General features: G+C 40.5%; 1 protein-coding gene across 4 annotated transcripts in view; it reads right to left on the bottom strand.

The window, feature by feature from the left end:
- Positions 1 to 2,773: 2,773 nt before the first annotated feature.
- The window catches only part of LOC111156801 (solute carrier organic anion transporter family member 5A1), a 128,677-nt gene continuing 119,023 nt past the window's right edge, over positions 2,774 to 12,427 (bottom strand). For 2 of the 4 annotated variants that reach the window (XM_022517861.1, XM_022517862.1), the window contains 3 exons: positions 11,519 to 11,760; positions 9,245 to 9,309; positions 3,992 to 6,605 (listed from right to left, as the gene is read on the bottom strand). In XM_022517861.1, the coding sequence (XP_022373569.1) occupies positions 6,148 to 6,605; positions 9,245 to 9,309; positions 11,519 to 11,760 (765 nt within the window). In that variant the 3' untranslated portion in view covers positions 3,992 to 6,147. Of the gene's footprint in view, positions 2,785 to 3,991; positions 6,606 to 9,244; positions 9,310 to 11,518; positions 11,761 to 12,427 lie in introns of those variants that run through there. The other 2 variants (XR_002641256.1, XM_022517863.1) reach the window with 2 other exon arrangements.

Below are 12,427 nucleotides of genomic sequence, written 5' to 3'. Positions count from 1 at the left end.
GAAATCTCAAAATTGCCTTAATGGCACACATTGAGGAAGAGAAGAACGTAGACTGGGGAAGAGGGTACTATCTTCCCTTTGCATAAATGGCCTCCACAATGAATGCACAAGGCCACGGAGGAAAATAAGTTTATCCAGAAACCAGCACAGACACACACGTCCCCCCAGACACTCCTGTATCTTGGGCCACTGTGACCCTTTAGTTGAGCGGAGCAGGAGGGGTGACTGAGTGAGAAAAGGAAATCAATTGCCCTGCTTTACACCTATGGAGGGCTCCAGGCAAGGTTCTAAAAATAACAACTTTGTGCTCCAGTCCCTGACTCATGCTGTTATTTCCGGAGCTCCTCTCCCTCCCTCCTCCTCTCACCCAAAAAGTTTTGGATGCCTTAGAAAACTCTGCTGTCCAACAGGAGAGAGCTCAGAGACAAACTAATTTCAATCCAACACACTTTATTCTTTTTTCTTTTTTTTTTACTTTTTTTTCTTAATTTTCAGTGATCAAGTATTCAAGATGTTGTAAACCAAGGTTTATTAGTACATTGACAAGAGATTTCATTAAATACAAGGAAATTATACATCTTTTAAATTACCCCTAAGCGATCTCCAAATAAATATTCATTGTAAAAATCACAAAGTCAAATTCCTTTATGCAACAACTCAAAACGGCCTTTCATCACCAACACACTTTCACACAAAACACACACACTGAACACACACTCCACCAGGATCCTAATGCCAGTTTATTTGACACAGTATTACATCTCCTTTAACTGAAAAGTTAGAGGCGGATCTGCCTATTAAGTGCTTCTAAATTAACATTTGGGGTTTGGGGTAGAGGTATGTATTTTAAGAAAAATGCCCACTATAAAGTTTTATCGATTATTCTTATTTTTCATTTCTAGATACAAAGTTTAAACTGTTCACCCCCTTTGGTTTAATATGTCCCTGCAATTACTTTAGTTTTGGATAGTTTTTCCTCTGATTTTAACATGGAATAGAATACCAGAAAAAGACAACACCATCCAAACCCCAATTATTAAAAACACCTCACAAGGGTGTCAGTTTTTTGGGAAAAGAAATAAGAAAAGATTATGGAAATCATTTTCCCCTCTCTCTGAAATTATTTGTAGCATCTGATTATTCTTGCTAAAAGAAATACGAAAAGCGCTGAGTTTTCCATAAAAAAAGGTATGCCCCCTTAGTCTTCATGTTTGCAGTGTCAAGTTCATTGACTAACTGTAGTAATGAGAATACCGAGTGCTTGTTTTCTGAGACGTTCTCTAGATTTCCAAAAGCAAAGCACATGCGGTCCCTTACCAGGGAGGCTGTAAATTCAGTGGTGCATTTTTGTGGTGAGCATGCATCATTAAATACTTGTAGCACCAAGGCTTTTTTTTTTTTATGTTGCAAAAGCCAATACCCAAGGAGGGTTTTCATCCTATTTGACCTTTCTTAGGCTGAGTAAAAATGAAGTGCTTGAAAGGACCTGTTCAAACATATACAGATCTGTTTCCAATGTAGCAAGAAGCCTGAGACAGACACAGCCAGCAGCAACCTGGAAGATGAGGAAAGGAGAGAAAACAGAAAAGATAAAGTGCACAAGGCTACCACCTTCTCCTGTCCGCCATGGCACGCCCTTCCACACCAGGAAACAGGAACTACAAATAACGTGCAGAGGCTACGTACTGGTCTGGAGAACAGAACTAGCAAACCTGCAGTCTAGGCAATTCTGGGATTATACAGTATTTTGATATCCATCTGCTACTTAGAATACTCCGTATGCCCCTCTAATGCAATAGTTAGACTCACGTTTCTGTGACATCGAGGATGTCTGAAGTCCACACACACTTAAAGTATAATAGGCTACCCGCCTAGATTTGGGATCTCCTACTGCTCCTGGGCATACTACAGAATTTCCATGAATGCTTCAGGTCCATTCAAAAACCATGCAGCTGCTCTTTGGTTGATGCAAAATAGGCTCCAAAAAGAAATTTTCTGGCTCCAAGTCCACCAAAGAATGCAAGCTAGAATTGCAGACTGAGGAAGAATCTTCTTTGTAGTTCGTGAAAATGCAGGATGGCCATTATGACTTCCTCCTTCTCTGATGGCTGCGTTTCCAAGTACATGCTCCCGTCTGTGACCACAACTACTAATAGTGACAATCTATGTTCATTTAACATGTAACACTTTGCTTCTGTTCATTTAAAACTTTTATTTAGGAAACTTAAAACCCATATTCACTAAAAATTAATGGAAATGTCAACAATGTGAAAGAGGAAGAAACAAACAGGAAAGCATACACTTCAAATCCCCAGAGCTCAGATTCAATAAATCTGAACCGTATTTCCTCATGATTCATTCCAGAAATTCTACCGAGACCCAATGCTAACATCAAAATTGGTTTGTTCTATATTAAATATGAACTATAAATAAATACTTGAGGTATGTTATGACAATGTTGAATATAACACTTAGCTAAATAAGTGTAAATTTACCTTGAAAATCTAAACATTAAATTTTGATGTTTCCTACAATTTTTTTTTCTATTCTACACAAAGGAATAATAATTTCTCTACTCCTCAGGAACAGTAACACATCAAAAAATGAAATGCTTTACCTCACTAAATTATAGTCACACTTGCCTTTGTTAACCAAAACCACTGTAGGCATTTGATAGTGTGAGAAGCAAGCCAGGGCAATAGAAACCTGCTTCTGAACACTAACTTGGCCACTCTGTACAATCCTAAACAAATATCTTTGCCTCTCTGAGCCTGTTTTCATGATCTGTTTAAGAAAAAAAAAAAAAGAATAAAAATAGTTATCTTGCAAAGTTATTAACAGTATTAAAATAACTGATGTATATTAAATACTTGACAAAATTCTCTGAAATACTCAACACTCCACAAAAGCTAATTTGTTTCTTCTCTGCTCCTCCTTTCTCCTCCGACCTTAGTTCTGAATGACTTTTGAAAGTTTTCAAGAATTAAACCTATCTAAAAGAGGACTTCATACTAATGAAGATAACAAAAATGTGCTTCAACCACCCACCCTCCCCTTGGGAGTTTCTAAATTAATAGGCTAGACTCAAGGATATTATATTTGCCTATGAAGCCAAATAATACATTAATCTACAGGGCTGAAAAAAGAACAAGATGACCTTTTTCCAAAACAAGTATTTAGAAGCCTAAGTTCATGGAAAATGAGAATTAAATTTAAAATAGGAGTTGTGACTGTAAAGTTACCAACATGTGAGAACCTCATATCTACAGTTAAATGGTGCCATTTATAAGATAGTCACTTTAGTTGACTAAGCAATATTCCAAGGATGCCACCAGGACCCAAAGCAGTTGGGGGACAATTCTTGATTGGTACGTATTCTAAAACTTCAGTCTTCTGTGATTTTTACTACTTATTCTACATTAACCAACAACACATGAATGATACACCCTCTATTTATAAGTATCACATACTTGAAGAAGTACAATATTAACAATTGTGGTGTACAATTTAGGCTAATTTCTTTGAGTTTTGGCCAGTCGACCTGAAGAATTTCACAGAGCGGCAGATGGTAATTGGCTGAAATAGTGCCCGATAGAGAACTGGTCACTGGTTGCTGAACTGGATGGATGACTGTTCAGTGTAGAGAAAGGGGACTGTCTAATTATACGTGAAGAATCTGTCACTTCCTACCCTGGAGTTCTGAGAGCAGCTCCTTTTCAAAATACACTACCAGCGGGTGCCTGGGTGGCTCAGTGGGTTAAAACCTCTGTCTTCAGCTCAGGTCATGATTCCAGGGTACTGGGATCAAGCCCCACATCGGGCTCTCTGCTCAGCAGGGAGCCTGCTTCCTCCTCGCTCTCTGCCTACTTGTGATCTCTGTCAAATAAATAAATAAAATCTTAAAAAAAAAATACACTACCAGGAAGAGACAAATCCTAAGAGTGTTGGAACATAACAATCTTAGCTTAAAAAAAAAAAAAAAAAGGTGCTAATTCCATCCAAATTCTCTCGATGCAATTCTTTTGCAAATACCACCTCTCCCCAACCTGTATATCTTCAGCTCTAACACAAAAGGAAACTTTCTAACAGACCTAAAAGATCAAAGATCTCCCATAGAGAGTAAAGGGGAACCCTGAGGCACCAGAGTAGACACTAAGTGAATCAACAATGTTCTCTGTATATACCATGTGGAGACAAGTTGGACAGACACCAGTGTAATTACAGGCAACAGCAGACTTACGACTCAGCCAAATGAGACCATTTCGAGGGAAGTCCTTGTCACCTGAGACCACTGGCTCCACCCCTTCCAGACATTATTCAGTCTAATAGTAATAACCCTCGCCACAAACCACATGCCACCAAAAGAACCATTTGACAACACCGTTCTTAGGTGGAGAGGAAAATGACCTTGAACCCAGGAATGTTCATGCAACTCCACCAGCGCCTCCAAGGATGAAGGGCAGAAAGCTTGAATCACGGGACAGTTCTGTCACTCACTTCCCCTCTACGGAAGAGTGTAAGCCAGCCAAGGAAATCAGTTCCTAAATTAGCCCCTACATAATCATAGCCTCCTTGGCAGAAACTGTTCACAATTATACTGGTATTTGGACCTTCCGCGTCCCTCCGACATCCGGGTTGTCAGGATTCTTTTTCTGAGCAACCAAGACCCCATGAGTTAACTTGCTGTCAGTCCAGAGTGCTGTCAGGAAGCATCTACCTTAAGAACCATGTAGAAAGCATTCTGTGTGGCACCCAAGTCAAAGCGATGTGCTGGGAGGAACTCAAAAGGATGATGGATAATGAGCGCAAAGTGCATTTAGGAACAGAGAAATCCTCTCGAAGAATCACTTCGGGAAGGTTAACAGGAGGAAAGAATCAAAGAGAGATGTAAAATCGTTCTAGCTCTGATAAAGGGAATTCAGTATAACAGATGAGTTGATTTTAAGTAATTTTCAGTCCTGACTTAGGATCATACTCTCACAGCTCACAGATCCACCTCCTCCTGTATTCAGAGTGATTTTCTTATCACAGGTATGAGCTTTCCTGATTTAATTACTCAACTTCAGGGGGCAACCACAGCAATTTTCTGTACATAAGAAAGAAAATGATTTGCTAGGGTTTCTAGGCGTATAACTAAAACGATCAGATGGGACTCGGTCTTACCTCTGTGGAATTTCTTTTTCCAACTATTTTGAGTGTCAAGGTTACGATTCTTAGCTACCCTTGTGTGGGCCCACAAGAGCTAAAAGAATTTCTGCAGCATTTTTCTTTGGATGAGAAAGCCATCAGTTTCTCTCCTTATGATGCATCTTAAATCAGGTTCCAGCCATACTGTTTAGCACATTAGTTTTAAAGCCCCTGGCAAAAGAATACCGGGGTTTATATTCAAGCTATCAGATTTACGATTCAGCAGACTCTTTACCTTATGATGGGGCAGACAGACTAAAAAAGAAAGTGTCTTATGAAATAAAGTAGCTGTTCCTTTTATCACACTATGCATATGATTCCTTTGAAGCATTTGAAAAATTCTACCTGATTTATAACTCTGCTATGGCTTAAAATGCTAATAACAGTACTTTAGGAAAGGTTTATTGTGCTCTTTTCAAAAATGTATCTGCTTTAGTCTCTTAAAAGAAAAAGTAACATGCTGCACTTACATTTTCCCAATCAAAATTGCATAGTTGAGGCAAATTCGTTTGTGCTTTGTAGCGGAACTCACAGTAGGTGTTCATATCTAAAAACTGATTTGTAAATGCAAAGTCATGGTCAAGCTCACCTTTGTCTGGAGTGTATGCTAATGATATGTACTGCCAATACACTTCCCAAGATTTCATTAACCAGGCGCCTCTCAGCCTTATGCCACCCTGGAGCACGAGCATGAAATTCACGTAGCGGAAATGGTAACAAATCTGTCTAAACTCCTCCTTCTTGGAGAGAAGGGGGTAAAGGCTTTCAGTCTAGTTGAGGTATCCAGCCCTCACTCAATAGTGGCTGTGTATACTGAGTTTTGTTGGATTTTTTGAGGACTGCGTCTTTAGAGGTTAAAAAAAGAAAGAAAGAAAAGAAGGCACGGGTGTTTCTCAAGTTGCCATATTCAACTCAACCAACAAAACTAAAGTCTTCCGTTTTCAAGCTTCAGGAGGGAGGCTACATGGCAGTAGGGCTCTCTTCCAGCCCCGGGTCCGGGGAGGAGCTTATTGCTTCGGGGAAGGGCCCCGGATAGGTCTGTGCTGTGTACTGGATCCCTTTCTGCAGACCAGTCTCTTCGCGGAAATCCCCCTGGCTGCTGAAAGCCGGGCACGATCTAGTCCGGGCATACTTATCGGCCTTGTCGGTGTGACCCACCACCTCGCTCACAGTGCTCAGAGGGAATTCTCTCCACTGTCGCCTCTGCAGCTCGTCCTCCTTGTACTTAATGGAGTACCAGGCCAGGAAAATGAAAATAAAGCCGACAAATTTGAGGCCAGCCGCCAAACCGAAATAGACAAAACGGAACGATGTCACGTTGTACTCCCAGCAAGAGCCTTGCACTCCACATTCCTGTTGCCAGAGCATGCACGTGGTGTCGATGACTGCACCAAAGTAAATTGGCGTCGGAATGTATGCTAGAGCGGGAGAGAAGAAGACAAGAACGGTATTTAGCCCATCTTATCAGAGAAAACAGATTTGTAGATGAGTAAGGTGCTTGTTTGCTCTCGGACCTGTTGAGGACAGTGGTTTTCTTGTATTAAGTGCCTGTGTTAACTATGGCACATCTTATTATACTATAATATTATAATATCTTATTATAATATAATAAGATATAATAAGATATCTTATTATAAGATATAGAATTATAATATAATACCTATATCATAATATAGGTATTATAAAAACGTTCACGGAATTATAAATACTTTAAATCTTCCAATTTGCCACTCAGTTAGAATGCGTTATTGTTCTATGTTATATGTAAAAATGTCGATTGCTAAAAAATTCAATCAGGCGATCCTTTTAAACTTAAAAATCAGATTTTGTCATTAAATACTCAAGAGGCTATACTAAGACCCTTTATGAACCACTAAAATGCAGTACACTTAGTTCTTACGGGGTTGGGTTCTAGTCCTCAGGTGTGGGAAGAGTACGAGGAAAACACTGTCCCCTATAAGCCAGAAACCACATCAAATGGCAAACTGTATAAAGATATTTGGGGCATGGAAATAACTAAGGCATAAAAATTCATCTTTGAAGCTTGGGAAACGTCTGTGATGAATAGTAGCTTCATTGTTTGGGCAATGAGATAGACATTTCTTCACTCCCATAAGAAAGAAAGTCTACCCAAGTAGACTTCCTTCACCATATGTTACTCCCTTTGCTGAAATGTGCTCCATCCCCAAATTGTTCACCTTACAATCATCTAACCCTCCTTTAAACTCCTCACTCACTCAGATGCCACTGTATTCCCACTGCATTTTGTATACACCTTCATTGCACCAACTATCACTTAGCAATGAAAGTGTTTGCGGATTTGTCTCCCATAATTTCCTAGATGGCAGAGGCCAAGTCTTTTATTCCTTGCGTCCCGAGGACCCCTCAGGACAGCCCATGGATCCTCGATTAGTTTATACAAGGAAGTGATCAGAAGGAGCAGGGGAGAAAAGGGGGAAGAAAAGAGAAAAGAGAGGAAGGAAGGGAAGTCGGTGGACTAAGTGATGTATTTTTAAATATATTGTATTCATTTCAAATGACGTATGTTCATTACAATTAAAATGTTAACATTACTAAAATACTTAAAATTCCCTTTTTGTTTGGAATTTTGGGGAATGGAAATTGGTTTGTTGGCCCAACTATAGCTTTTTCATAATCAACAGAACTTAAGTCAAGTCTGAATTAAATAGATGACTGAAATGTCCTCCTTTCACTTATTCCTGACACTGTGACAACCCTCTATTGACTTACCTTTACCTCCAATTCCATATGAAACTACCCCAGCTCCATGACATCAAAGACAAGCAGAGCAAAAAGGAGGACCTATTTTTTTCTTTTCCTATTCAACTACCCCTTCGCTAAACAAATTTCCTTCTTTGAAAACAACTTTTTAGTTTTCAACAGGAAGTATAAGGCAAGCTTCTTAAGTAAATCAAAGCATGCCAGAATTTCCTTTCGCCAGCTGGCTTTGAAAAATGGGAACTTCAGAGTTTTATCGGTACCAAAAAAATAAGCCACCCACTCAATGCAACCAGAAACCTCTGAGGGTGACCGGAGAAAACTCCCTACTCCCAGACTGGGCCACCAACCACAGCGTAATGATAAATTGAGAATTCCAGAGAAGATTAATGTTTCAGAGGGTCAAATGATACCATTTTAAAGTGTTTCACCCTTCAAAATGGAAATTAAAAATTTAAATCAAAAAACCTATTTCTTTTTCTTTTTTTTTCTTTCTTTCTTTTTTTTTTTTTTGTCTTGTGGACAATGATACTGATTACTGGGAGAAACAACAGCTGAAGAAAATGACAGACTGCCACTCGTCAAAGAAAAAATATGCTTGATGATGGGGAAGTCAATAAAAAATACGTTGAAATTGATCAAGGCAATGGACTACTTCACAAGATATTTCCCATGCACTGTCCCAAAACACGACAGAGTGAGACAGTGTTTGTCAAAATCAGAATGATGTTCTTCACGCCTTAATGAATTCTGCCATATACAGACCGTGCTAATGACCTTCTCTTGTTCGTAAGTAAAGGGGACTCCTGATGTATCAATTTGGGGATATTTCTTTTTTCTTTTCAGAATTTTTAATTTCTTTTCTCAGAAAACTCAATAGGTATCCTTTTTGACTGGCCCAATAAAATTCTCATAAAGAAGTAAGAAATTAAAATCTTTGCAAATAATACGAGTGCCAATTTCCATCACTTTCATGTGAAAGAAGTCATAAAGGGACAAAAATGCCAGGATCATAATAAGCCCACTATAATAGCTTGGTTCAATATTTCTTATGGTACCAAAAATGCTCTAGGGCATTTAGCCCACATTTATGCTTATGGTGAAAAAGAAACTGTTCTAAAGTCCGTTGTATTCTGTTTCCTCAAACGACAGGACTGGGTAGCTTCTAGTTCAAATCAGAAAATAAGAAAGTTGTGCCCTCGCCGCTAACCCATAAAATCCTAGCTACTACTATGGGTAACAAATGATCGACTTGCCATGAGAATTTGCCATCTGTAAAGAGGAACTAAGAGGCCCATGCGGAAATTCAGGAACATACCAAGTGTTCGCAGTAAAACAAACTGCATTCCCAGCGCGAAAGGTCTCTCCTCATCTTCTACTGACCTATGGTGAAGGGAAAGAAAGAAATGTTTTATAACATTGGCCTCAAGAAAACAAACATCAAATCAAGCCTGCTTAGTACAGAGCCAGAGAGCAAGAGTGGCTGTGCCAAAATATTTATTTCCTAGAATTTATTAACAACAGCCAAACAAGACTGCTGAGGTAGCTAAATCAGTGAATGAGTTCTCCCCATTGAAGACTCAAAGAAGTCCTGATTAACTCTGTTTCCGGGTAAATATTGGTGGAGGGCCAAAAGTTCACGGTTGAAGGGGCAAAATCAGCTCTGAGCTTCTAAAATCAGTTCTGTGAGGGATGCCTGGGTGGTTCAGTGGGTTAAGCCTCTGCCTTTGGCTCAGGTCATGATCTCAGGGTCCTGGAATCGAGCCCTGCATCAGGTTCTCTGCTCAGTGGGGAGCCCGCTTCCCCCTCCCCTCTCTTCTGACTGCCTCTCTGCCTCCTTGTTACCTCTGTCTGTCAAATAAATAAATGAAATCTTTTTTTTTAAAATAAATAAATAAATAAAATCAGTTCCGTCAAAAAATAGATACGATAATTTATCCTAACTACTGCATTCTTTTTTTTTTTCTATTTGCCTACACTTTCCAGAGGGAAGGTGTGTCGACTGAAAGTTATTCCTGTAATTTCTCAAGGGAAAGTACAGAGGAAAGAACTTAAAGAAAGAAGTAGAGTCCCAAGAAAGGATGCAAAACAAGTCAAACGTTAGAAAAAGAGTGAATCCCTCCCACTACCTCATGTTTTTCTTCTTTTCCCAAAACATATGCTCCAAGTAATTCCTATATGGCAGGAAGACTGGAGTCTATTGATCTGTAATTAGCAAAGATTAAAGGGCTCTTTTTCTGAAGTTTTGGGTTAGAAGCCAGCTGGTGATTTGCCATGACATGGGCAGCCCTGATCTGGGTTATTTAATATCTCTTGCAGAATTAAAGTTTCAAGAATGAGATTATTAAGGATTCATTTTTTAAAATGATGAAGTGCCTGATTTTTTCTGTGCTATATACGTTGAGTTCTAGGTAAAGCATGTCCACTTCCCCAGGACCCATGCACCTGCCATCTTCTCCCCATCTTCCTTATCTTTTCCTAGCAATTTGCCCCATGCTGCACACACCATTGTCACTCTGTAAGTATCCGCTGTCGGAGGAATTGAGAGATTCAACCAACGGGCCTTCCCACCCGGTGCTGTTATCATACATCTAACTCAGTATCCCATAAAGAAAGGAAGGCAAAATGTGCAGAAGCAGCAGCAAACAGCCCAACTGTCCTGCTAAGAATGACATCCCAGCAAGTATGACCACCAGGTGCCCAGCACTGGGGGGTGCTGAGAAGCCAGGGAAGAGGTAAAGGGAGAATGAGGACTGATTCCCTTTCCTCCTCACTCCTTCGTTGCACTGCCTCCGCTGGTCCCCTGAAGCTGCTTCTGGGGGCATGCGTTTCCGTCACCATGCTGTCCCCTTCCCTCCTTTGCCCACTTGCAGCTTTTACGGCAAATGCCAACACACTGATCTGAATGGGTCTGTGTCAACATTTTTAACAGGACTTCCATTAAAGCAACGCCTGTGTTCTCTTATAAGCAAAAAACCATAAACGGGATACCTAATAAAACACAGCATGAACAGCTGGAAAATGACATCTCCCAGTCTGTCCTTTCCTTGTTTCAACTCCAAAACTTTATATGATCGTAAAATTCATGAAATCTGCATTTTGAACTGCAGGCCCAGCATGAAACATCCACTGATCCTGGGGGCACTACCTACCTACCAGGTTGGAGATAATACTCTTCGCTGTATGCGAGACTTAGAGACTTCGCCAAATGACTTCCTGCCCCGTCTGGAGTCAGGCTCCTTGTGGCTAACATGGTGACAGCTTTCAGCCCCTGAACTTGAACATTTAGGGCACAGACTTCAGGAACCAAAGGCACCCCAAAGAAGTTTCACTAAACTGCAAACCTAGAACCCATCTGAATAAAGAACGTTCTGGGGTATGAAACGTTACAACCTTCCATTCCCTTCCTGGTCTGGGAAAACACTTCTCTTAATAAATTCAACAGGCAAAGGTCTGTGTGCTTCCCCGTACAATCTAACTCTGCTTTCCTCTCCACCTTACCACACCAGGCCCAGCTTGGAACGTGTTCTCTGGCCATTCTCAGTGTACACCCCTGTCCCCCGCCACCAGGCAAGCAGAGTGCTGTTCTCACCTGAGTGTCACTATGATGGCTGACGGTTGGGCACATGCTGTGATGAAGGTGACGATAAAGAGAAAAATTAAGAATGGGATAAGGGTATTGCAGGCTCGTTTGCACTTCCCGGACACAGCATAGCCGTTCTCATTGAGATAGGTTTTGACAATAACCACACGGAGCTGACCGCGCTGTCCCACCGTGGGTGGAGTGATCACTTGCCGGCTTTGGACACAGGTGCATTCTGTGTAATTCCTTATCTAAGGAATAGCAAAGATGGGTTGTGAGCCAACCTAAAGCATAGGAAAATTAGGACGAAGTCAAATGCTCTAAAATAGCTCTAGTATTTAAGGATGGGTAATGTTTGCTGAGCAAAATAAGTCAAACAGAGAGAGACAATTATCATAGGGCCTCACTCATATGTGGAACATGAGAAACACAACAGAGGCTCATAGGAGAAGGGAGGGAAAGCTGAATGGGAAGAAATCAGAGAGGGAGACAATCCATGAGAGACTCTTAACTCTAGGAAACAAACCGAGGGCTGCTGGAAGGGAGGTAGATAGGGGCGGATGGGGTAATTGGGAGATGGGCAAGTGATATGATGAGCACTGGGTATCACACCCAACTGTTGGGTCACTGAACTCTGTATCAGAAACTAATGATGTACTATATGTTGGCTAACTGAATTTAAATTTTAAAAAATATGCATAATATTTAACTGAAAATACAGCCTCCTTGCTAACAGTAATGATCTAAAGTGTGCATCCAACAGTGTCTGCTGGCCAAATCGTTTAAACCTAACTTTTATAAGGAGCTTTCAGCACTCTGTTCCACAGCGTTCACATTCCATATGCTCATTTTGGTCACAACTATATCCTGCTCCCACTTCTGTGCAATTGCACAGGGTATTGCTGTCTGATTAAAGAA

The sequence above is a fragment of the Enhydra lutris genome, unplaced genomic scaffold, assembly GCF_002288905.1.
Source record: "Enhydra lutris kenyoni isolate GAN:26980312 unplaced genomic scaffold, ASM228890v2 scaffoldscaffold49, whole genome shotgun sequence".
NCBI classification, from domain to species: Eukaryota; Metazoa; Chordata; class Mammalia; order Carnivora; family Mustelidae; genus Enhydra; species Enhydra lutris.
The sequence above is the reverse complement of the archived record's forward strand: the minus strand, read 5'-3'. Positions and strand labels throughout refer to the sequence as shown.